The sequence below is a fragment of the Eubalaena glacialis genome, chromosome 4 (genome assembly GCF_028564815.1).
Source record: "Eubalaena glacialis isolate mEubGla1 chromosome 4, mEubGla1.1.hap2.+ XY, whole genome shotgun sequence".
Classification (NCBI taxonomy): Eukaryota; Metazoa; Chordata; class Mammalia; order Artiodactyla; family Balaenidae; genus Eubalaena; species Eubalaena glacialis.
In genome coordinates this window covers 59,488,942-59,516,333 of record NC_083719.1, presented here as the reverse complement: position 1 = coordinate 59,516,333, position 27,392 = coordinate 59,488,942, and the positions used below count along the sequence as shown (strand labels likewise).

Genomic DNA, 27,392 nt, shown 5'->3' with positions numbered 1-27,392 from the left:
TGCCGTGTATTAAGGTATCAATGAGTACCTCCCCCTCCCCTCTCAAATAAAGTTGTCCTTGGAGAGTTAAATGGTAAAAATCACGACACAAGGGAGTCTAAGATATATATGCAAACTCACCTTAAGGATCAGAGTAACAGGAAAGTCCTAGCAGTATGAGCATAATATAATAATAATAATTGATGTCAATAAAACAAAGTCTTTCAATCCAAATGGAGTGTGGGTAGTTAGAAACAGAACAAAGAAAAAGAAAGTAAGCAAGGTAAATATTGGCAATGCCTAGTTAAATATCCATCATCACAACAGGGATAACCTAACTTAGTGCTACTAATCATTTAGAATCATAATTGAGGAAAAAAATATGAGACTGGGATATAGTAAAAGGACATCAAGCCTATATTTGAAACCAAGATATGAAGAGCAGTCACAGGGCTGGGGAAAATGGTGAGAATTTTAGGGGCTCTTGAGATAGTGAGGTGGGAAAAAGGACTGAAGTAAGAATTAAGAATGGGCATAACATAATTTTCACTATTCCTATAAGTCAATTACAACAGGATGGAAAGCTTGTTCTGAAGGTTCTATTATAGCTTTTTCTTCTTCTAGCTTCTCACTATTTCTCACCTACTCCCTCCTCTGCTTTTCCCATCACTACTGCCAATGACTGCTACAGTAGAGGAAGAACAGAAAAGAAGGAAAATAGTAACAGACAATAGTAATGCACAACACATATAAACAATAGTAATGCAGGGGAAGGGGAGGAATGAGGAAAAAAAAAATAGTACCAGCATACATAGGAAGGAGAGAAATTCTGCAGCTGTCTGGCTGTGGGGACCATTCATACATAAAGAATGCACATAAACTGGTCAGATTAACTACAAGGCTCCTTTTATTCAACTAGATTTTATGATCGGCTTTTGGTATTTTTCTCAGAAACCGAAAAATTTGTTCAACTATTTAAAAAACTTGACAGATCCTTTAATTAAGTTAATTCATAGACTGGTACACTTGAGTTACACTGGATATGAATATACCTGTAAAGATCTAAGTCTAAGAGAAAATCACTAATTTGGGAGATAGGCAGGCCAGATGTTGACTATTGACAAGTAAAATACAATCATTTTTTTGCACCAACTCAAAAGTTTAAGATACATAGGGGAGCAATGCCCTCAATATTCCTACATTCACTTTACAGGCTTGTATACGACCCCCTTATTTGAATACACTCACAAAGATATCACAGAAGAATTCTGCATAATGTCATAAAAGATGAATACATGCAAGTTTCTTGTAGCCCCTAATATTTCTGAAACTGGTGCTTACATCATCAGAAATGGACATAGATGCATTCACATTTTACATAAATGAATATCCACTTTGATATACTTATGTAAATATCATTTTACAAATGCATATAACGCCACAACAATTGGAATATACATAGTAATAAAAAGACTGGTTATACTAATGCCATTTATTAAGTTAGCATTTATTTAATACACAACCAAAGTCATATGGTTATTAAGGATGAAGCCCTAGGATTCACCCAGGGACTGTCTGCTTGCTCACTCTGAACTCAGGGAGAATCACCATAGTGGCAGAAACTATACGATTCTTTAATAGGCCTGACAGGAACACTAAGCCTAACAGGCTAATATGATTGATTAATAGTCAAAACAGGAAAAGGAAAAAAAAAAAGCATTCAAAAGGGCAAGTAGTACAGGCTAAACTGGAAAAAGGCTTGCAGAGGAGCTCTTAAATCTTTTAAATTTCTGAACTTCATTTAGGGGACATGCTGAATGTCACACACAGAGTTATAAGCCATAAAAAGATCTACCAATTTATAATATTTCTAATGTGACAAGACTCATTAAACAGTTTACATGATAACTTGGTGGAAAGAGATCAGCAAACGAGGACAATCCTTTTTTCTTTAAAATTCCAAATAAACATTGTTTTCACTAAAAAGACCTGGAGCAGGTGGCCTACAGAGATCCAGTAGAAGTAGGATTGGATAACACGATTAGAGAACAGGATTTATCACTGTCAGGTGGTAGGACTAAAAGTTATCTTCTTTTAACTTACAAAATACTAGTTCAACTCCTATAGTTACATGTATACCATTCTTATCTTGTTTTCTGTTCTAATCTCCTTGAATGCAGACCCCCACAACCCTCCCTCTTTTTTTTACCTGTCACTATTTTAAAACCACCCACAGGGCTTCCCTGGTGGTGCAGTGGTTAAGAATCCACCTGGCAATGCAGGGGACACACGTTCGAGCCCTGGTCCGGGAAGATCCCACATGCCGCGGAGCAACTAAGCCCGTGCGCCACAGCTACTGAGCCTGCGCTCTAGAGCCCGCGAGCCACAACTACTGAGCCCACGTGCCACAACTACTGAAGCCCACGCACCTAGAGCCCATGCTCTGCAACAAGAGAAGCCACCGCAATGAGAAGCCTGTGCACCGCAACGAAGAGTAGCCCCCGCTCGCAGCTAGAGAAAGCCCACGTGCAGCAACGAAGACCCAACGCAGCCAAAAATAAATAAAATAAATAAATTTATAACAACAACAACAACAAAAACTACCCACAGTAGTCAGCATAATATCCTGCATATTAGATGCTTGTTGAATTAAATTATTAACTGAAAGATAAGGTAAAATACATTAATTATATTGACTGCCTTCTATGTGCTGAGCACTACTCTGGGGACTAAAATTAGAAAAAAAGTGGATAAAAAATTTTAAACTCACGTTTTAGTGGAACAAAATAATATATGCAGTCTAATACTGCATATTAACCATTTATCATGTGCTAGTATGTGCTTATGCCTTTGAAAAGAATTAATATCTGTGTGGTGCTTGCCAATGAGATTTTCACATATGTTAGATAATTCTTTCTCCTCAGAATGCCCCTTTTCCTACCACTACAGTTAGAATATAATGCAAATTATATATACTAGATATGCCTATTGTTTCCAGTTGGCCTCCCACTCCCAACAAACCACAGAAGAAGTAGACTTACATTCCACACTTTTGGGAAGAGCTGATTAGAGCACTGGCTGGCCAACTACCTATTTCTTTTAAGAATCCGAACTAAGAGACATTGAGAGAGCCCTGAAACTGACAGGTAGTTAAAACAAGTTGGACAACATGCAAGATGAGATTTGAAGAGACAAACTGAGATTGAGAACACAAGAACATAGAGATGAAAGATATCATGAAGCCCCAGAGATGAATAGAAAATTTTCCAAGTATTGAAGTACGTGTACGAGGCCCAGCTGAGGATTCAGAGATCTCTACAATAACATTCTCTTATTTGAGCTACCCCAAACATATTTCTGATTCCTTCAGTCAAAGAGCCTTGATAAGATCAATAATAGTATAATATCCGACTGGTCAACCAAAATAAACATCGATAAAAGTATTCCAATGTGGTTCATTCTGAAATTGTAACCTCCTACCATTATCTCCTTCCAATAGCTTGCTCAAATGCTATCCTACCACCATCCTTTGTCTTCAAGTATTGGGGCAGGGAGGGGTGGTGGGAGGGCGGGGAGGAAGGACTCAGACACACTACTGGGCAGCGTAAACTAATGCAAACTTTTCTGAGGACAATTTGATAGTCTCCCACTGTAAAATGTACATATTCTCTGTTTCAGCAGCCCACTATTGGGAATTTACCCCCCAAAAAGAGCTAGACAAGTGCACAAAAATAAAGTTAAACTAGTGTTTCTTTATAGCGTTTTTGTAATAGCAAAACACGAAAAATGTTGATTGCCCATCAAGAAAGGAATTCTATGCAGTCATTAAAACGAACGCTACGAAATAGATGTTCACAATACACTGTTAAATTAAAAATGCAATTTGCACAATGGTAGAGTGTCCCCCCCATCACACACACAGATCTTCCTTGACTTATGATGGGGTTATGTCCCAATAAACCCATCGTAAGCTGAAAATAACTTTAGGTAGGAAAAGTATTTAATACATCTACTGAACATCATAGCTTAGCCTAGCCCACCTTAAATGTACTCAGAACACTTAACAATAGCCTATAGTTGGGCAAAATTATCCAATACAAACTCTGTTTTATAATAAAATGTTAAATAGCTCATGTAATTTACTGAGTACTGTACTGAAAGTGAAAAGCAGAACAGGGGTATGGGTACAGAACGGTTGTAAAGCCCTCATGATCATGTGGCTTGCTGCCACTGCCCAGCATCACAAGAGAGTATCACGTGACATGTTGCTAGCCTGAGAAAAGATCAAATTTCAAAATTCAAAGTATGGTTTCTACTGAATGTGTGTTGCTTTTGCACCATCATAAAGTCGAAAAATCCTAAATTGAATCATTTTAAGTAGGGGACTGTCTATGTTTATATTCTAAAAATTACAAATAGTGCTCTTAGGGAGGAAAAAAAAAAGGGGAAATGCTTAAAAAACCAAGTACAGTCCTCCCTCAGTATCCACAGGGGATTGGTTACAGGACCCCCTGCGGATACCAAAATCCATGAATACTCAGGACCTCTATGTAAAACAGTGCAGTATTTGCCTATAACCTATGCATAGCCTCCTGTCTACTTTAAATCATCTCTAGGCTACTTATAACACCGAATACAACGTAAATGCTGTGTAAATAGTTGCTGGTGGGCAGGAAATTCAACTTGTGCTTTTTGGAGCTTTCTAGAATTTTTTTTTTTTTCCTGGAAATTTTTGACCTAAGGTTGGTTGAATACGAGGATGCGGAACCCCTAGATAGGGAAGGCTGACTGTACCATATTTCACTGCTTCAAGAACACACATTTTTTCATTTAAAAAATCGGGATGGTTCATATAATCCTTGTCAGTGAGACAGCAGTTGTGACATAACTGTCATTACGTATGTATCAAAATGTGAAGGATAGGGGTCAGCAGCTTGGGGAAAATAACTCTGAAGACAATGATGGGGCCTTTTTAAGAAATCCTGTAATCATCAATTCTCTTGATGGTAAAGAGGAAAATGTATGGAAAAACAGGGACATTAACAACTCTAAGTTGAAAATTAATTTAGAACACTGTGTGTAAAGAGATTAATCTTTAATTTATATCATTTATAATTACCATTTCTTCTCACTAAAGTGATACATATACACATGCACACACTCACATGATATACCTTTTTCATACAAAATGGTACAAAGAGAAAAATTCAAGTGGTCCATAATTTCACCACCCAGATTATTATTCAAGACGTTAAAATAGGGCAAAAAAAATCAGTTGTTTTATTCATATGCTGTATTTTGTTCACTTGTACTTTAGTTTTTAGACTGTTGCTATTCATAGATCATTACCTCTATTTCATAGATTAGTATCTCTAAGTTTTCAAAATCAAGTTTCTTATGTAAATCCCCAGTTTTTAACTAGCTATGTTTCAGTTGGGAACAGCATTATAAAGATTACAAAGAACAGTTAAATTCCCAGGTTAGCTAAAAAAGCCTATTTAATTCCAAATGCATCTTTACCATAATAAATACTGTGGGAATACAGAACCTACAAGCTCTGTTATGGACTAAATTGTGTTCCCCTCAAATTCATATTTTGAGGACCTAACTCTCAATGTGACTGTATATGGAGACAGGGCCTATAAGGAGATATTTAAGGTTAAGTGAGGCCATAAGGGTAGGACCCTAATCCAATAGGGCTGGTGTTCTTATTAGAAGAGGAAGAGGGACCACAGCCACCCAGCCTGTGGTATTTTGTTACGGCAGGCTAAGATACTAACAAAGGCTTTTATAGCATCATTTAAAAACATTAGACAATGTCTTCAATTTCAACTTGGCACATCCTCTCCTACTACAGTTCTAGCATCACGAAGAAATATTCCCGGGAATTCCCTGGTGGTCCAGTGGTTAGGACTCCACGCTTTCACTGCTGAGGACCCAGACTCAATCCCTGGTCAGGGAACTAGGATCCCACAATCCACGCATCGCATCTGGGGTAGGAGTTGGGGGGAGGCACGACTGGATATTCCCTTCCAGGCCTCTACCTGTTCATCAGTAAAACTGCAAGATTCTCACTTCCAGCACCTCTGGGTTTTTGGCTTCTGTGTCATTGCAGTGCGAGAGTGAGGTAGGGATGAAGGCTTTGGGATTGGTGTTTTGTGGAGAAAAATGGTGGGAGAATGAGGTGAAGTGGAAGATGGGGAGAAAGAAGAGGAACTGAAGAACTCTAGTGGGATGAGAATGAACGCTGCAATCAGGATAGTTGGGCTCAAACTGCAACTATGCTCTTTACTGCTGTATGACCTTTGGAAAGTTATTTAGCTTCTCTGGGTTCAGTTTCTTCATATGAAATATTAGAAATAGAAATAATAATAGAAATAGGATAACAATAATAAATTCTACATTGCGGTTAAATAAGACAGCATAGATGTAAGCAGTGGGTAAATGAAAGATGTGCAAAATCATTAGCTGAATTAAGAGCATAGTTGCTCTGATATAATCATCTACAGGATATGTTATTCATTTACACAATTCTTCCCACTTTTAGAGGTATTCTGAAGCAAAGAAAAGAGTATGATCTTTAAAATCAGATCTGTGTTCAAATCCTAACTCCAACACTTAGTACCTATTTGACACTGGATAAGTTACTTAGCAGCACTGAGCTTCAGTTTCATTATCCTTAAAATGAGGCCAACAACGCTCACCTTATGTGGTTTATAGGGAATAAGTTAGATCAGGTATGTAAAGTGCCTGACGGAGGCTAAGAGTTAATATTGTAAAGATGTCATTTTCTTCATAAAATAAGTGCATTCTTAATCCAAATTCCAATAGAGTGTTTCATGTAATTTGACAAGGTGTTCTAAAATTCATCTGGAAGAGAAGATATACAAAAATATCCAAATGAAAAAGAACATCAGGAGAGTTTTGGTATTACATACGAAAATAGTATAAAGTTAAATAATTAAAACAGTATGGTATTAGCACAGGTATAGACAAGTAGATCAATGAAAAAGAATGGAGTCCAGAAACAGGCCTAGGTATACGTAGATTTTGTGTATCATATAAATATAAGCATAAGAATAGGCTATTAAATAAAATGTTGGGCCAAGTGGCTGTCCTTAAAAAACAATTCCTACCTTATTCCATACACAAAAATAAATCCCAGGTGGATTCAAGTTTTAAGAGTTTAAAAAAAAAAAAACTACTAAAAGAGAAAATATGGAATATTTACAAGAAGGTTGGGGAAGGTTCTAAGTTAGCGAGAAAACTGAGAAGCTGTCACTCTCACCATAAAGAGAAAGCTCATGTATTTTACTCCTGTATTGCAATTTCTTCCCATTAGCAAAAATGAAGTGAATCCCAACCTCTAATGTGGTATTCTGATCAATATACAAAAATTCTTCTGTACTTAAAAACATTTTTAAATAGTCTTGTAAGTATAGAGAGACAATGTGGCAATAGCTTTTATTTATTTATTTATGCCATACCATGGGGCATGCGGGATCTTAGTTCCCCCCCACCCCAGGGATTGAAACCATGCCCCCTTCAGTGGGAGCACGAAGTCTTAACCGCTGGACTGCCAGGGAAGTCCCACAAAAACATTTTTAAAAAGACAATTTCTCTCATATTAATTTTAAATACAATGAAACCATTCCCTACTGATTAAGTGGGCACTGTAGTCATATTAGTGTTGGTGGTTACAACCACACAATTTAGAAATGCATAAGGGACTTCCCTGGTGGTCCAGTGGTTAAGAATCCACCTTCCAATGCAGGGAACGTGGGTTCGATCCCTGGTCAGGGAACTAAGATCCCACATGCCACAGGGCAACTAACCCCTTGTGCCACAACTACTGAGCCCGTGCGCCACAATGAAGAGCCTGTGTGGCACAACTAAGACCCGATGCAGCAAAAAAATTAAATAAAAAAAATTTTCTTAAAAAAAGAAATGCATAAAATACAACAGAAAGTTCCATTTGAAAATAAATATAGGGACTTCCCTGGTGGCTCAGTGGTTAAGAATCCGCCTGCCAGTGCAGTGGTCATGGGTTCGATCCCTGGTCCGGAAAGATCCCACATGCCGCGGAGCAACTAACCCTGTGCGCCACAACTACTGAAGCCCGCGCACTCTAGGGCCCGTGTGCCGCAATTACTGAGCCTGCGTGCTGCAACTACTGAAGCCTGCGTGCCTAGAGCCCATGTTCCGCGACAAGAGAAGCCACCACAATAAGCCCGCGCACCATAACCAAGAGTAGCCCCCGCTCACCGCAACTAGAGAAAGCCTGCTCACAGAAACGAAGACCCAACGCAGCCAAAACAATTATTTAAATAAAATAAAAATAAATATATACTATGCTCCCATGATTCTAAATTGCATTATGAAGTGGAGTTCTCAACAATTCACAATCATTTCCTTGAGATTAATGACATTTTAAAACCTAGAGCTCAAAAGAATCAGAAAAAGGACGTCAACTATATTAGGTAATTGGAAGGCAAAGCAAAATTTAATTGCTACAATATTTGATATTCTAAAGGTAAAATTTACTAATTCAATAAAGAGGAAAAATGTGCTAAGTGGGTTTTTTTCTTTTTTGAATGACAAAATTTGGATTATGTTTTAATTAATGTTGACAAAGTATTTTCAAAACCTTTATCTCAAGGTTTCATTCATCTGAATGGCTTTCAATTATGCATTGTCACTTGATTTCACAATGGAAAAATGATTTGTAACTGATTTACAACAGATGCAGCATTTTTAAGTGTAAATCTAGGAAAATGAAAGATTCATAGGTACTTCTCAGAGACACTTTCCATCATTCCGTTTTTTTCCTTAAGATCCCAGTTAAGTTGACCTCTTTGGCTACCAGAGCTATTTCTGGCCACTGTGCCTTTTCCCCTAGACTCAAAATTTCACTTCTATTCTCCTGTCACCTGCAGTAAGCAGGTATTCTTTCTAAGGTTTAATAAGTAATTTTACTGTTGGCAATTATTAGGAAATGGACGAGATGGAGAAGTAGCAAACAGGATGAAAGAACTGAAGCTGCAAAGTCAAAGCTCTCCCCATAAAAGTTATCCTTATAATGTATGCAAAGAGACTAAACAAGATTTGTCAGATCTTCTATTCGTCTTTCCACTAATTCAATTCTAGTCTTAAAGCAAAGCCAGCCTCCTATTGCCTAATCCCTTATTACTCAATACGATCATTGCACTTTGGTTTTTGTTATACATGACAGTTTCTATTCCAACCTCTCCTTTCAGAGGAAGGTAGGTCAGTAGAGATTGTTGTTAACTTGGGTGTCAGGAAAACACTCATTTACAACTAAGAGAAAACTCCAGGCTCTCATCTCACATTCTTATTTTACTTTATAAACTCTTCAACATCATTTATTCCCTGACATCTTCAAAATTACTTTCCACATAAAAACTCTGTAAATCTAACAACGAAAAGCTCTTGCTCTGGTGAGAAGGGACTAAATTCTTCCTTCTAAAGAGGGAAACGTCGTGTGAAGTCTAACTTCTAAAGAGCGAGATGGAAGACCTTCGAAATTCGGAGAGGTGGTTTGACGGCAAGAAACGCCCTAGTCATTAGAGAGGTCGCAAACCCCTGGCCCCCGGTTGAAGCGGAAGCGCCCGGTACACTTCTGTCCGGGCAAGCGGCAAGATGCTCCCGGGCTTTCGGGAAGCCGCCATGGAGGGCAAGCCCGGGCATCCTCAGCAGAGTTATCTCACGTCCGGGCCCACAAGCCCGCCATAAGTTCGTCATAAACACACTAGGCTGAGATAGAAGCGCGGCAGAGGGGACGGGTCACGCAACTGTCAAACGAAGCCCACCCTCCCCTTGCTCGTCCCCAAGGCGGCAAAACTTACCAACGCGGATCTCTCCCCAGTTTCCTCAGGACCCCGACTACAACTCCCAGGAGGCTGCGCGGCGTACGGAGCAGCGTCCTTCCCAGAATGCAGCACAGTGGCGTCCCCATCCCTCCTTCTCCTTTCTCCGCTCCTCCTACTTTTCTACCCGGCGTCACCCGGGAGGGCAGGAGGTAGGTTGCGGGAGGGGACTCCGACCCTCGGCGTGTCGCGTCAGACGTTGGGAGGAGGACGGGGCGGGGAGCCGGGGGAGAATGGGAGGACGAAGGGGAGGGGAGAGGGGAGGGGAGGGTAAATACTGGGCCAGGCAGGAAGATGGCGGCGGTAGCGGAGGTGTGAGTGGACCTGGGTCTCTGCTGCTAGATTTTCTTTTCCTCACTTCCTCCCCTTTTCGTTTCCCCCGACGTTGGCATCGAGGGGGCTGAGTTCGGGTGGCAGCGCCGGGCAGAGCGCAGGGGTCACGGCGACGGCGACGACGGCGGCGGCGGCTGACGGCTGGAAGGGCAGGCTTCCTTCGCCACTCGTCCTCCTTCCCCGGTCCGCTCGGTGTCAGGCGCGAAGGCGGCGGCGGCGCGGCGGGCGCACTTCGTCCCTCCTCCAGCTTCCTCCTGCTCCCGAGCGGGCACTCCTTCCTTCGCCATCCTCCGACCCTTCACCCCGGGGACTGGGCGCCTCCGCCGGCGCAGCTCAGGGAGCGGGGGCCGGTCTCCTGCTTCGCTGTCGCGCCTCCATGTCGGATAACCAGAGCTGGAACTCGTCTGGCTCGGAGGAGGATCCGGAGACGGAGTCCGGGCCGCCTGTGGAGCGCTGCGGGGTCCTCAGCAAGGTGAGCAACCCGCGGGGCCGAGGACCCTTTGCCCAGACTCACCTGCGGCGAGGCGAGCCGCTGAGGGCATGGGGTGGGGCTGGGCGCGAGGCACAGACTCTGCCGGGGCGGGGGCTGCGGAATGTGCCGGGGTGTGGGCCCGAGTACTGCGGCACGAGTGCCCGGGCCAGGGCTGGGGTGGGGGTGGGGGCAGAAGGGGACTGTCTTCCTCGCCTGCTCTGGGGCTCGGCGGCCTGGGACCGGGAAAGACCTGTCCCAACCCCGGATCCTGTTTGGGAGCGGGATGCGCACCGTGGCTTGGGACCCCGGGCGGCAGCTGTCCGGGTATAGCAATTTGGGTTGGGCAACAGCGGTACCCGAAGGACTGGGCATGGGAACCGTGCACCTCAGACCTCTCAAACGAGGTTAGTCCGGAGATGCCAAGCAGAATAGGGTTGAGGGGTTTCTGCAGACCTTGCTTTTGAGACAGAAGCCAGAGCAACTCGGCTTGGTGCTGAAATCTGAGGTGGTAAACTATGCCAGGCTAGATGTAGTGAAAGATCTCAATGAGAGGAGGAGTTTTGTACTTTTCCCCTTACTCTTTACCCCAGTTCAGAGAAGAGCTATTGAATAGTCAGGTGATAGGTACAAGAAATATTCATAGTAACTTGAAACCTGTCAGAATGGAGACCGACTTTTAGTCCAGGAAGAAGAGCATTATTTAATAGTAAAATATTCTTGCAGTCAGTGGGCCAGAGTAAGGAAAAGACATCTTACTTTTCCTAAATTTTTTTAAACCACTTTTCCAAAATTTTTGCAAAGCAGATAGTCATTTGTAGAGTTTGAAAGCTAATTAATTGAAATGGATGAGGCCCTTTTTAAGAGAGAAGGTGGGTGATCTTTTCTTTTGGTAGTACATAGTTTGGGGTTTGTTGTTGGGGTTTTTTTTGTTTCTTTTTCTTTCTCTTTTTGTTTTTTTTTTTAACGTTTTTGCTATGAGAAGATCCACATTGTCTTTTTTACTTCCTTCTCTCTTCCTGTTAAACTTTTAGAAATGGCTGGAGCTAGCAGTTAACTTGGAGAGGGGGAGCAAGGTCCAGTCTCTCAACAAGCTGGTCATAAGATCCTAGATCATGTGCAGCCACTGGCTATTAAGAAATCACCCTGCTTCCAGTATACATACTTTGGCTAAGCATTGGGACGTTGTTTGTGGAATTGTTTCATATTAGCTTTTATATTGTCTTTAGAAGGCTGAGAAAGGACCTAAGAAATGCATGAGTATGTCAGAACTAAGGCTTGCGAGTGTTAACTTTCATTTGCATACAGAAAAATTATGGTGTGTGTTGATACTGTGATCATTATTGGAATTTCAGTGAAAAGTTTTCAGTAAAGTGAAGCTCCCTAGGGTTTCTTTGTATTAAATGTATCTTGTAATTTAGGAATCTGTATTGAACACGTTGTGCAATAGGTATACATTTCCCTTTGAAACTGTTATGAAATGGGCTCTTTGCTTCTCAGTGATTCAGGTAATTTCACCACTTTTTTCTCATTAAATGAGAAGCAGACTTCCAAATTAGTATTGTGGAGTGTCAGGTATTTTACAAAACAAGCCGTACTTTTGAACTATTGATCATCCCTTTTTGGGGGGGTAGGAGGATCGTAGTGATTGGTGGAGTCACCAGTGCTCTGAGCATGTACTGTATATGAGTATCTGAGTATCACTTACACAGAGCAGTGTAGTAAGTGTATACTTTATGACAAAAAAATGGAAGACTATCTCCTTGATATCTAAGTGTATAGAAATGTAGTATTTGACCACTTCTTTGGTTCGTAAATAATTTCATTGTTGCTGCATATATAGAATCAACGTAGTTTTGGTGTTCTTGTTAACAGCTATGAAGGAAATTTCCCAGAAATTTAACAATTTATGGTTGCATATGTTTTCTTAGAAGCTTTTTAATCAATAATATTTTTTATTGAATGTATGCTTTTAAAGTACATATATATTTTCAGCCTTTGTATTCACCTGGTAATTTTAAACAAGTGTTAGAACTCAGCCTCTGTTCTTTTCCTTCTGCTTAGTAATGTAGTTAAGTCCAAATACTAATTTGTTTTGTCCCCCCACTCCTCCCCCCCCCCAAATGGAGTGAGTTTGGAATGGTGGTGGTGGAGTAAACTTGTACACCAGCCCAAAGGTTTTTTTTTATGTAAACATATTTTCTACAGACTCGCTTCTTAGGCACATAAGTTCCAAAAATACTGGATAGACAATAATTCTAGGTGGTTATAACAAATATCAAGATAGATTGTGGATGGGGAAAGATTCATGCCTTAGTAGGACTTGAGAGCAACTAAGCCATGGTCAGTCTCATCCAATTCCTTCTGAATTCCCTCCATCCTTTTTATCTTATCTTTACCTTAACGTTTTCTCCACATACCTAACTGTTGGCTGAAATTCCGTCCATGTGTAGGGTCCATCTCAACTATTCTTTTCATGAAGACTTTTCTTATTTCACCAACCATCCCAGAGCTCCTTCTCTTGAATTCCTATAGCATTTTATTTGTAACTTGCTTCTGACTCTTATTCTAAATGTATTTTTTTTTCCTCTTGAATTTATGCTTGCTGGACTATTGGAGGCAGGAATGTTTGCTTCTCCTGCAGTGTCTGCATATTGCCTTGTCTCTGTTAAATGGGGAAGAGCGAGGGAATGTTATGAGGGTAGAGAAAAGGCAAAAATCTGCCTTCTAGCTGTGAATAGGAGTTAACATTTTCTGCGTAAATCCTGCAGCTTATGTAATTATTGGGTCCTCTGTAAGAAAATAATATGAAAATATGGACACATGATTTCTAGGGCCCCTTCTGTCACTTTGGAAGGTGTCTGTTCTTGTGAGCTTCCCTGAAGGTTTCTAAGCTTCATTAGCTATGCATAGCTCTGCCTCCAACTGAGAAAATACTGTGTGCTTGGCAGTGTTCTAAGTCTATTCTTGCTTAATGTTAAGCAACTTTCAGAGGTAGAGTTTGACAAACAAACAAACAAACAGGTAAGTAACTTGACCACAATCACAGTTAGTAGCTTTCTGACGGGCAGTAATTGGAAGCGAGGTAGGATTAAGGTATGCCAGTCTAAACGATTTGTATTACAGGCAATTGGGAGTTGTTCGTGTAAGTTTTGGAGCTGGAGGCTCAATGAGGTTAATATGTAAGATAAGTAAGCAAAATATGCCTAATAAATAAATAAGATTATGTAAGTTATGAAATAAAAAGCAGAAGATATCAGAGGTAAGGTTATTAAGCCTTCTCAGGAATCCAGGAACCTGATAATTTGATTGGATTACTTGAAAATAATGGAGTCAGATTTAAGGGTTTAATGGGAAGGAAAGATGAATAGGAGTTGATAATGGGCTGTAAAGATTAAGAAGGAACAGTCAGGTATTGAGTATCTCCTAGGAATATAGTAGGTGTATTCGTGATTTTATTCACCCATTCAAATGACTGAGGAAAGAAACTGAAGTTCAGAAAAGTTAAATAATTTGTCAGAACTTTTCACACAGCTCGTAAAAGTAGTTGAGTCTCTCTGATGTTGTATCCACTGCTCTGTCCATACAGTACAGGAACGCTGAGCCAGGTTTGAGTCTGAATGGCTGTGGCAGTAGCAGTATAGCCAAAGAAATAGGAACAGAGGGGGATGTGCACCCTATGGGTGGAGGTAAATTTAGTTTTGTATGTAACCATCATTATTTCAAGTCACTGTCTTAAGTGGTAGTAAATTGCAGGGAGTTAAAATGAGGAAATAGTGATTAGAGAGCCCTCAGGAAAGAATGAGTTAAATTGCCAGCATGGATAAGCTTCTAGGGAGGGGTTGTAATGATGGAGTTTAGAAGATATAAGAGCTGAACCATCTCAAACCTGTGGAATTAGGAAATAGTAAAGAAAAGATTTCTCTGAGCCAATGCAGTATACTTTTAACAATCCATTTACAGTTAGTTTTTGGCAGATAGTTTTTGAGTTAGCAGATAGTTTTTAGAATTGTCTGTACTTAAAACCCCAGAGCATAAAAATATGCAATATCAACAATTCCCATAGAGGTTACATTTCTGCCTTTGCAAGTTTATTGATTGTGATCTTCACTGTGCAGCAGCGAAACTTTAGCAACGCAGAAACCATTTGTAGGTACTGGAAACGGATAATCCATGTATGTTTTTGAAAACCAGTTTTATGTTTGTATTTTACTCTTGAGTTTGAAAAATAGATCTTCAGAGAAACTTAGAAAATGAATTAACTATTCTGTAATATTGAGTTCTGTGGCGGTAAAAATAAAGTTGATGTAGACTTACTAAAGATTAATAATCTATTTTTACTTTAATGTAGTCGTAAACATCATACATTTTCATGTAGGAATAACTTACAACAAAAATAGAGTTTTGGCCATGATTGACTTCTACTTCTGTTGATTTAGAGGGCTTCATGCAGTACTTGGTGTAGGAGAATGACAGACTGTATAGCCAAACTTACTTTTCTATTGAATATGTCAATTATGGCAGGGACCAAAACAATTTAAGAGTTTTGAAGGTGGTGAGGAGGGGAGGATGAAAGCACACAAAGAGTAAAGCAGAATTTTGAACTGAAATGTGCTTCAGTTTTATTCCTCAAATATTACAAGAAAATGTTATATTTTATTGTTTTATTTATAATTTTGTAGAAATTACTGAAAATTATATGCAATCTGGAAAATTTTAACTTTTCACTTTTTTTTTTACTGTTTATAATTAAGTTAGGACTTTTCACATTTTGGTTTTAAACTTAGATTGACTGCTGTTTCAGAAAGTTTGGATTTCTAAAATACTGACTTAATTTTTTGTTTTCTTCTCCTCCAGTGGACAAACTACATTCATGGGTGGCAGGACCGTTGGGTAGTTTTGAAAAATAATACTCTGAGTTACTACAAATCTGAAGATGAGACAGAGTATGGCTGTAGAGGATCCATCTGTCTTAGCAAGGCTGTCATCACGGTAAGCTCCTGTTCTCCTTCATTCAACAAATATTTATTGAGCATAAATTATACGCCAGGAACCTATTCTAGGGGCTTGGGATATGTCTATGAACAAAACGGATTAAGATCCTTGCTCTTGTGGAGCATGCAGTCTAATATTTTTTTCCATAAAATTATTTTATAGTGTATTACTACATACTGTTATTTTATATAGACATGTAGTATTTATCTAGTTGGTTACAGCAAGCCATTAAACAAGGGCTTCAGAAAAAAAGATGTTAGATGGCTTCATATCTGATAGATTGGGACAGTTACTTGGTGAATTATTGAAAAAGTTAAAGCAGGAAAATAAAAAGATACGTATCTTAACATTTTAAAATTTTGACTTAAAATATATAAATTTAAATTCACTTACCAACTTTTTGATGTAGAGCTAACGGTATGTCTTTGAATATGGAGTTGAGAGAAGTTGTTCTTGTGTAAAGTATTATATCCATAATGCCTGATTTGCAATTTCCAGTTTTGATTCTCTAAAGTGGAATAAAAAGTTAAAGATACTTTTGAAAAACCCTAAATATAGGTTCCTCTTTTTGACTTTTAATGTTTTTCCCTAATATTTTACAGGTGTCTCACCTTTATTTAATTTAATACGTTTTAAAAGAATGACTCACCTTTATTGAGTCATTCTACTTAGCTTGCATTCAATGTAGTTTACATAGAAACAGCTCTCTTTGCTCTTGTATTCCATAGATTTACATGGTGTTTAAGTTATGTAAGAACTACAGCGAGTAAACTGGCATAAACAGGTTTAGGAACAACCAACTGACTTGTTAAACATGTAACTCAACTAGTGGGCCAGAAGTGCCTGAATATACTAAAAGTAGCATACTAGTTGAGAGTGCTCAGCATGTCGAGGCATATTTAATAAAGGGCAAAAAAAAAGGTGTTGTCTAAGGCAGGTCAGTTAAATGGAGGTCAGTTAAGGAAGCTATTGTAGTTAAAATCTAAAAATGGGTGTGTTAAAACAATCATAGATTTTACTGATACATTCAAAGAGAATTCATGTTACGATAGAGTTTATATTGTTTATAAAGATAAATGGTGTACTTTGGATTATGTGTTGATATCTAAATATGACTTACATATGTTTATGTTACACATTTAAGTAAAACCATATAGTATTTTTCCATCACTTTTCATACATTGTGCCCCTCTTATATATTCAGAGTTTGAAAATAAAAGCTTAGTTGGATATTGAGTTGGAAAAACTTATAGAGGGGTTGTTTGGAAACGTTCAGAATGAAACTACTACTCTCCATTCTTATGGACAATTTTAAAGAAATAGTTTGGACATAAAGGCTCACTATTTATTTGGACTGGTATGTGGTATGTTATAATGTACTTTTGAAATTGTATCTATTGATAGTTAATATTTTGGGGTTTTATTTCTCTTGAGATAGATCACTATTCATGCTAGAGGAAAGAATCATGGATAGTAATGTACTTTACAATTCTGAAATGTCTTCCCTTGGTTCTTCCCCTTCTTCCTTCTTTTGCATATTGTTGGATGCTTGTTAGTTACAGTGCTTGTTAGACTCTTTGAAAATAGTTTATATCTTTATTGTTTCCTAACTAGTAGTATTCCTAGAGTACCATGCTAGTTTAAATTTAGTTATCCTGTCTTGAATTATGGACTATGGTAATAGTGCATGGCTTATTTGGGGAAAAGAAAAACTTCTAATAAATATTTACATTGCATCTGCTCAGGAAAAAACAATGTGTTAGTTCTTCGTAGATTTTTTTGTTGTTGTTATTTTGGTATTTTTGTTATCTGTATTTGCTTATAGAACTTTTCATTGTGGTTCATAATCAAAGAAATGAGTAGGAAAGCAAGACAATTTGAAAACATTGAAGGGACCTAGTGGAAGTACTCACTGGGCTAAGTGGTAGTAGAGAAGGTAAAAAAAAAAAAAAGAATGAAGCAGCAGAATCTGAGTGGTAGTTAGTCTTCGCTATAGTTAACCAGGTGGTATGGAGAAACACAAGTATTTATATTCCTGAACTTCTTCAACTCTGTTCCTATTCTGTGGGTTCATAAGTTCACTGTTACATATTTCAAGGAAATTACAAAATATAACTGAATTCAGTGAACTTCTCAGAATGAAGTTTACAAATACAGTATGTATTTGAGTTAAATTTTTAAAATGTAATACTAACCTCTGTTAAATAGGTATCTTTTGCTTTTCTTAAATATGGGCTATTATATGTATCAATTCATCTCTGAAGGCAAAGAATAAATATGGTTGAATTTGTGCACATGACATCCTTATGAAATTGATAGTATTCATATATGAGGAAATCTGGACTTGAAGAGTTGTGACTTTACTGTAACCATTCATTAACATATTTATTATTTGTTGGTGAACCTAATGTTTGAGCCCACCTTTTCTGATAGAACCTAATTCATTGTTAAATTCACTATTATTTTAGCTTAACATTTAAGTCATTCCTTATTCAAATCATGTTCTTTAGTTATGTGATAATAAATTGAGTGAAATACTTTCAAGGAACAAAGTGTTTCCTGGGAGAATTTGTTACCTGGAAATAATTCTTAACGTGAAGGGATTGGGAATAAGTTAATGAGAGGAAAAATAGTACTCTGTCACTTTTTGGGAAATCACCTATTTGTATGTTTAATAAATGTTTGTAGAAAGTTGAATTTCTCTATTATTATAGTTTAATAGTTATTTGCTTAAGACCCAGTCCCTGCTACAAAACTTGCCATGTAGTAGATGTTCAATATATGTTAGTTGTGTTTCATCGATCAAAAGCAATGTTTATGGAGTATTTAAACTGTTATTTATTTTTTAAGTTCTGTTTTTAAATAAAGTACGTGTGGTAAAAATATATAATCCGTGGCATGAAGAGGTTTAAAAAGTAAATGCTTCTCTTTACTCTTAGTCCTGCACTCAAGACATAGCCAAAGTCAAAGTTTTGGTCTGTCCTTCCAGATACTATGTATGCCTATATAAGCATTTATTTGTTTATATCCTTCATTTTCATTTACACAGATAGCATCATACTAAATCTATCGTTCTGCACCTTGTTTTCTTTTAATATGTCTTGGACATTTACTACATTTTGTTGAATATTGTGGATGTACCATGTCTTATTTATTTGCCCCTTCCCTGTTCTTGGAAATTTAGATCATGTTTAAATTTGTTTTACTACAAACACTCTTGAAACAAACATACATAGTATTTTAAAATTTTTTTATAGTTACTGTCAAATGCCCTTTCCAAAGTGCCACTTTTCATTCCTACAAATAGTGCATGAGTGTCCCTATTTCCCCATACCCTCAAATATATATTTTTTTAATTTGGTTGCACCGGGTCTTAGTTGCGGCAGGCGGGCTCCTTAGTTGTGGCTCCAGGGCTTCTTAGTTGCGGCACATGGGCTCCTTAGTTGCTGCATGCGAACTCTTAGTTGCAGCGTGCATGTGGGATCTAGTTCCCTGACCAGGGATCAAACCCAGGCCCCCTGCATTGGGAGTGTGGAATCCTATCCACTGTGCCACCTGGGAAGTCCCTCCATACTCTCAAGTATTGAGGAAGTCAGGTTTTGGCAAATGTTAAAATATTTGGCAAACTGCTAGATAAAAATGGTGTCTCATTATTTTAAAGTTACACTTTTTTATTCAAGAGGGTAACTTTTTATGTTTATAATTCGTTTTTTCCTCTTCTTATCGCTTGTTCATCTTTTTCTCAGTTATTGATTTGTAGAAACTCTTTATATCATGATATTTGGCAATTTGTCATATTTATTGCAAATGTTTCCCCCCAGGTTGTCATTGTCTATTTTTTCTTTCCTTATTTTATATTCTTTTTAAGCCTTAAAAGAAATTTGAAAATTTTATGTGCTCTTATTGACCTTTTCCTTTATGGCTTCTGTATTTAGTTATGTTTAACTAAAACATAACTCAAAGACTATAACTCTATATAAATGTAGTTACATTTTCATCTACAATTTTACATTTGAATTTGATTCCTGTGGGAGTTATTTTAATATAAAAAGTGATGTGGGAATTTAGCTTTTTAATTTTTTCCCAAATGGCTAACCATGTAGTCTAATACCATTAATTGAAAAATTCACCTTCTCCCCACTGGTTTGAAATGTTACCTTTATTGTATATTACATTACCATGTGTATTTGAGGCTGTTTCTGGACTCTCTTCTCTTCAATTGGTTTGTCTATTCCTTTTTGTACCATATTTAAAATTATATTGCTAATATATCAATCAGTTCTTTAAACTGCTAATGATCCTTTTGTGAAAATAAAAGAAGTGGTTTGTTTGTAGCTACTGAGATTAGAAGACGTTTCAGGAATTAGGTAGGTAGAGATTTTTGGTAAAATGGAAATAGTAATGTCTTTAGAATTGGTTTGCCTAAGCTCTATCTATAGTCCCAAGTCTTATCTTAGGTATCTGACTTCGTATACCTACTATCTTATAAAACTTCTTTAATTACCAAATGAATGGGATTTGTATTATTCTTATTATAGGTTGGAAATAGTAAAATTTATTCACCAATTTAGTGTTTTAATATTCTCAGATGGAAAACTGAAAGGTAATGAAAATGTTTACTGCTACATTGAAAAAAATTTTAAGCCAAGTAGCTCTTAAGTAGGTAGGGGTTAGAAGGGAGGAAATTTAAAGATTCTGGGAAAATTAAAGAAGCCAACAGAGATGTAAAAGAAAGGGAAGGGGGCTTCCCTGGTGGCACAGTGGATAAGAGTCTGCCTGCCAATGCAGGGGACACGGGTTCGATCCCTGGTCTGGAAAGATCCCACATGCCGCAGAGCAACTGAGCCCTGTGCACCACAACTACTGAGCCTGCGCTCTAGAGCCCACGAGCCACAACTACTGAAGCCCGCATCCCTAGAGCCCTTGCTCCGCAACAAGAGAAGCCACCGCAATGAGAAGCCCGCGCACTGAAACAAAGAGTAGCCCCCCCCCCCCGCTGCAACTAGAGAAAGCCCGCGTGCAGCAACGGAGACCCAACACAGCCAAAAATAAATAAGTAAAATTTAAATTTAAATTAAAAAAGAAAAAGAAAGGGAAGGAAGTGTTCAAAATTGAAAAGGATCATTAAACAAAAAATTTTTGAAGTGCCAAATAAAGAGTAGTCAAATCTAAACAGTTTTTGAGTAAACTATTTCTCAGTAAAACTGGAAGAAAAAAATTTTTTTAATTTTTAAAGTTTTCGAATGTGGGATTTTAAAGTAAAAAATTGTGATTTAAATTGATGTTCAGCAAATTGGATCTCACCAAAAATGAGCAGGGCCATAACTAATCATCATACGAGGAACTCCAGATTAGTAAGAAGTCCAAGAAGTTCGCTTTTTATCAAATGTGCAATTTTGCTCTATTGAACTGTGTTAGTAAGAACCAAAGGAAAGAGGAAGGTATATCGACCAGTAAAAGCATTAGATAGATACTAATTGATAATTCTCTTCATTTGAGGAGCATTTGCCAGTGAATTTCTAAAGAAATTAGAACCTTATACTACTAAGATTTATGCCTTTAGAAACTAATATTATCTGTTCAGCAGTTCATTTGGAAATAATTATCTTCCATCTTTAGGTAACTGGAATGTAACTCAAATAATGTAACTCAAATAATTAGATATAGTGGGAAATATTTAAAATATTTGGTGAGAGGATTTGGAAGAGGAAAAATATAAAGAAAGATACCAGTTGAAATGTAGAGCCAAGAATGTTGAAATAGCTTATCCAAAATTATGTAATTACAAAATGTGTTAGTTTGTTAGGGTTGCCATAACAAAGAACCGCAAACTGGGTGTCTTTTTTTTTTTTAATTTTTTTAATTGAAGTATAGTTGACTTACAATGTTTCAGGTGTATGGCAAAGTGATTCAGATATATGTGTGTATATATATAATATATATAATATGTATATACATATAATATATATATATATGAATTCTTTTCCATTGTAGGTTATTATAAGATGCTGAATCTAGTTCCCTGGTTTATACAGCAGGTGCTTGTTGTTTATCTATTTTATATACAGTAGTTTGTATCCTCTAATCCCAAACTCCTTATTTATCCCTCCCCCACCCCCTTTCCCTTTTGGTAACCATAAGTTTGCTTTCTGTGTCTATGAGTTTATTTCTGTTTTGTAAATAAGCTCATTTGTATCATTTTTTAAGATTCCACCTATAAGTGGTATCATATATTTGTCTTTCTCTGTCTGATTTACTTCACTTAATAATCTCTAGGTCCATCCATGTTGCTGCAAATGGCAGTATTTCATTCTTTTTTATTATGGCTGAGTAATATTCATATTTTATACACACACACACCCCCCACATCTTCATTATCCATTCATCTGTCAGTGGATATTTAGGTTGCTTCCACGTCTTGGCTGTTGTAGGTAGTGCTGCAGTGAACATTGAGGTGCATGTGTCTTTTCAAATTATCATTTTCTCTGGATATATGCCCAGGAGTGGGATTGCTGGATTATGTGGCAACTCTATTTTTAATTTTTTAAGGAACCTGCATCCTGTTTTCCATAGTGGCTACAGCAATTTACATTCCCACCAACAGTGTAGGATGGTTCCCTTTTCTCCGTACCCTCTCCAGCATTTGTTATTTGTAGACTTTTTAATGATGGCCATTTTGACTGGTATGAGGTGATATCTCATTGTAGTTTTGATTTGCATTATTCTAATAATTAACGACGTTGAGCATCTTTTCATATGCCTCTTGGCCATCTGTATGTCTTCTTTGGAAAAATGTCTATTCAGGTCTTCTGCCCATTTTTAATTAGTTTGTTTGTTTTTTTGATATTGAGCTATATAAGCTGTTTGCATATTTTGGAAATCAAGCCCTTGTTGGTCACATCATTTGCAAATATTTTCTCTTGTTCCGTAGGTTGTCTTTTTGTTTTGTTTATGATTTCCTTTGCTGTGTAAATGCTTTTAAGTTAAATTAGGGCCCATTTGTTTATTCTTGCTTTTGTTTCCATTACTCTAGGAGACAGATGCAAAAATATATTGTTGTGATTTATGTCAAAGAGTGTTCTGCCTATGTTTTCCTCTAGGATTTTTATAGTATCTGGTCTTAACATTTAGGTCTTTAATCCATTTTGAGTTTATTTTTGTATATGGTGTAGAAAATGTTCTAATTTCATTGTTTTTACATGTAGCTGTCCAGTTTTCCCTGCACCACTTATTGAAGAGGCTGTCTTTTCTCCATTGTATATCCCTTCCTCCTTTGTCATAGATTAATTGACCATAAGTGCACGGGTTTATTTCTGGGCTTTCTGTCCTGTTCCATTGATCTATATGTCTGTTTTGTGCCAGTACCATGCTGTTTTGATGACTGTGGCTTTGTAGTATAGTCTGAAGTCAGGGAGTGTCGTTCCTCCAGCTCCGTTCTTCTTTTTCAAGATTGTTTTGGCTATTCACGGTCTTTTGTGTTTTCATACAAATTTTAAGTTTTTTGTTCTAGTTCTGTGAAAAATGCCATTGGTAATTTGATAGGGGTTGCATTGAATCTGTAGATTGCCTTGGGTAGTATGGTCATTTTAACAATATTGATTCTTCCAATCCAAGAACATGGTATATCTTTCCATCTGTTTGTGTCATCTTCAGTTTCTTCATCAGTATCTTATACTTTTTCAGAGTACAGGTCTTTTGCCTCCTTAGGTAAGTTTATTCCTAGGTATTTTATTCTTTTTGACATGATGGTAAATGGGATTATTTCCTTAATTTCTCTTTCTGATAGTTCGTTGTTAGTGTGTAGAAATGCAACAGATTTCTCTATGTTAATTTTGTATCCCCCAACTTTACTGAATTAAATAACAGAAATTTATTGTCTCACAGTTCTCGAGGCTAGAAGTCCGGATAAAGATGTTGCCAGGGTTGGTTCCTTCTGTTGCTTTTGATGGTGTGCTGACAATCTTTGGCATTCCTTGGCTTATATATGCATCATCCCAATCTCTGCATTCATGTTTACATGGCATCCTCCCTGTGCACGTAACTGTGTCCAGATTTCCCCTTTTTATAAGAACACCAAGTTATATCAGATTAAGGGCCTATTCCACTCCAGTGTGACCTCATCCTAACTAATTACATCTCCAGTTACCCTATTTTCAAATAAATTCACATTCTGACATACTTCAGATTAGGGCTTCAACATACAAATTTGGGGGTATGCAATGTAACCCATAACCCATAACCCATGAAAGTATCAGCGTTAAGACTAGAACTCAAGTCTCCCGATTCCCACCTGGTGTTATTTTATTGTATGTCAGTGAGCATAGGAAAAATGCATATACAATGCATTTTATTTTGTGTAAGACTTGCAGGGACATGACTGTTAAATATTTATAAAGCAACTCTTTAAAATTTGTTTTGAACAGAGCATCTTATTAAGATAAAAAGGTTTTTTTTTTCCTTTTAATCCTAAGAAGCTCTGTTTGAGATATATGCTTCTTACTTACATGTAAATTTTATCAATTTTTTTTCTAAATAAAAAAAGTGAAAAGAAAGAAATTTGTGATTTACTATTACTGTCTTCTGTTAAATCTCTAATAAATATAGTTTGTATTTTAGCATTCAAGTTTCCTTAAAGCAAGGAATACACAAAATTTTCTAGATTTGCCTGCTTGAAATAGTTAGCAAGAAGCTTGTTTTCTTAGTTTCTCTGAAGGTCTTTTAAGCTTCACATATACCAGTTTTTACTTAGTATTTTTTTTTTAAATTAAAGTACAGTTGCTTTACAATATTATATTACTTGCAGGTATACAGCATAGTGATTCAGTAGTTTTACAGTTTATACTCCATTAAAAGTTATTATAAGATAATGGCTATAATTCCTGTGCTATACATATTTAGTATTTTTTATTTAGCATTTTATCTTTTTTTTTTTTAACAACCAGCATCTTTTTTTTTTTTTTTTTAATTTTATTTTATTTATGGCTGTGTTGGGTCTTCGTTTCTGTGCGAGGGCTTTCTCTAGTTGTGGCAAGCGGGGGCCACTCTTCATCGCGGTGCGCGGGCCTCTCACTATTGCGGCCTCTCTTGTTGCGGAGCACAGGCTCCAGATGCGCAGGCTCAGTAATTGTGGCTCACGGGCCCAGCCGCTCCACGGCATGTGGGATCTTCCCAGACCAGGGCTCGAACCCGTGTCCCCTGCATAGGCAGGCAGATTCTCAACCACTGCGTCACCAGGGAAGCCCTAGCATTTTATCTTAATTTCCAAAGTGCTTAAAATATCGTTCATGGGCTCTGAAGTTAAACCTGGATTTAGATCTTGGCTCTGCTTCTTATGGCTAAAGGTACCTTTGAACAGATAACTAAAGTGGTTAAAGATGGGTGCATAAGATCTAAGGGTGGAATGATTATGTGCATTAAACAAAGTAACAAAAGCACTTGTACTTTTGTTCTTGGCAACATAAGAGGCACTCAAATTTCTTTAAGTTTATTTTGTGATATGTTTGTATTAGAAATAGAGCCTACAGTTTTAAAAGAAGAAAGGAGAAGCTGGCAAAGCTTTTTATTAAAGGGAGACAAAGATGCAAGTGACTTATTAAAGCCAGAATATGTGACATGTCATATTTGAACAGGTTCTCATGCATTTCCTGTAAGCAGTTTCCTTCCACCAAGTGGTTTTGTTTCACAACTTAAAAGAAATTATATGTATGTGTGTATAAAATATATAAATGGTTAACTGTTTATATGCTTTCTGCATGTTCCTGACAGATTGTTTTTTTCCCTTGTTCTACTATTTATTGTGTGTGGGTTTTTTTAAAGGCATATTGTACCTTTTAAAAAACCAGATTTATTTAGGCATAATTTACACTCAGTAAAATTCACCCTTTTTAAGTGTACAGTTATAGTTTTCACAAATGTATATAGTCATGTGATCACTAGCACAGTCAGATTATAGATAGTTTTCATCACCCCAGAAAGTTCTCTCCTGCCCCTTTGTAATCAGTACCTCCCCATCCCCAATCTCTGGCAACCACCGTTTTGATAGTTTTATCTTTTCCAGAATGTGATATAAATGGAATCATACAGTATGCAGCTCTTTGTGTCTGGCTTTTCATTTAGTGTAATGCTTTTGAGAGTCATCTGTGTTGTTACATGTATCCCTAACTTACTCCTTTTTATTACCGAGTACTGTTCCACAGTATATATGCACCAAAGTTTGTTTATCCATTCACCACCTGATAGATTTATGTTTCCAGTTTCGGGCTACCATAAGTAAGGCTGCTAAACATTCAAGTACAGGTCTTTGTGTAAATGTTTTATTTCTCTTGGGCAGATACCTAGGAATGGGATTGCTGGGTCCTATGGTAGGTGTATGTTTAACTTTATAAGAAACTGCCAGGGACTTCCCTTCGCCTTCCTATGCAGGGGGTGTGGGTTTGATCCCTGGTCGGGGAACTAGATCCCACATGCCTTGAGGCCAAAAAACAAAAAACATAAAACAGAAGCAATATTGTAACAAATTCAATAAAGACTTTAAAAATCGTCCACATCAAAAAAAAAGAAATCTTTTTTTTTTAATCGGGGTATAATTGTTTTACAATGTTGTGTTAGTTTCTACTGTACAGTGAAGTAGAGTTCCCTGTGCTATACTGCAGGTTCTTTTTTTTTTTAATAACAACTGTTTATTTATTTATTTTTTGGCTGCGTTGGGTCTTTGTCGCTGCACGTGGGTTTTCTCCAGTTGCAGTGAGCGGGGGCTACTCTTTGTTGCGGTGTGCGGGCTTCAGTAGTTGTGGCACGTGGGCTCAGTAGTTGTAGCTCGCAGACTCTAGAGTGCAGGCTCAGTAGTTGTGGCACACGGGCTTAGTTGCTCTGTGGCATGTGGGATCTTCCCGGACCAGGGCTCGAACCTGCCTCCCCTGCATTGGCAAATGGATTCTTAACCACTGCACCACAAGGGAAGTCCCTGTGCAGCAGGTTCTTCTTAGTTATCTATTTTATACATATTAGTGTGTACATGTCAATCCCAATCTCCCAATTTATCGCACCCCCCGTCCCCCTCTTTCCCACCTTGGTGTCCATACATTTGTTCTCTACAGCTGTGTCTCTATTTCCTTTTTTTTTTTTAAAAAAAGAAAGAAACTGCTAAACTGTTTTCCAAAGTGGCAGTACCATTTTATATTTCTACCAACAGTGTATGAGAATTCCAGTTGTTCAACATTTTTGTCAGTACCTGTTTTTTGGGTTTTTTGTTTGTTTGTTTTGTTTTTTATCTTAACTATTCTAGTAGGTGTGTAGTGATATCTCATTGTGGTTTCAATATGCATTTTCCTAATGACTAATGATGTTGTACATCTTTTCATCTGCTTTTTATTTATATCTCTTTGATGGTATGTCTGTTCAAATCTTTTGTTTCTTTTCATCTTCTTAATATTGAGTTATGAAAGTTCTTTATATATTCCAGATACCATAATTTCAGACATATATTTGGCAAATATTTTCTGCCAACCTAACAGACTGATTTTTGTCACTGTTATTAGAAAATAAATTACATTTGAATGTATATTTTGGTGAATTTTTGGGAACCTTTGAAGCTTATTTATTTCCCAGAGTAGTTTCCAAAGATATCAGCACTATTATTAGTTCTTTTCTTAGGTTATTTGTATGGAGGCAACATTTCTCACAATTTTTTTAATTTTAATTTTTTAGTTTGGGTCTACAGTGGCACACTG

General features: G+C 37.5%; 2 protein-coding genes across 5 annotated transcripts in view; one reads left to right on the top strand and one right to left on the bottom strand.

Moving 5' to 3' along the window:
- POLK (DNA polymerase kappa) overlaps positions 1-10,643 on the bottom strand; it is a 76,461-nt gene extending 65,818 nt beyond the window's left edge. For both annotated transcript variants that reach the window (XM_061189368.1, XM_061189369.1), the window contains exon 1: positions 9,846-10,643. The gene's annotated coding sequence lies outside the window, so the exon portion shown is untranslated. The remainder of the gene's footprint in view (positions 1-9,845) is intronic.
- CERT1 (ceramide transporter 1) overlaps positions 9,933-27,392 on the top strand; it is a 127,578-nt gene continuing 110,118 nt past the window's right edge. Inside the window, exons 1-3 of one of the 3 annotated variants that reach the window (XM_061189373.1) lie at positions 9,933-10,018; positions 10,263-10,671; positions 15,526-15,660. In XM_061189373.1, the coding sequence (XP_061045356.1) occupies positions 9,933-10,018; positions 10,263-10,671; positions 15,526-15,660 (630 nt within the window). Of the gene's footprint in view, positions 10,019-10,181; positions 10,672-15,525; positions 15,661-27,392 lie in introns of those variants that run through there. The other 2 variants (XM_061189372.1, XM_061189371.1) reach the window with 2 other exon arrangements.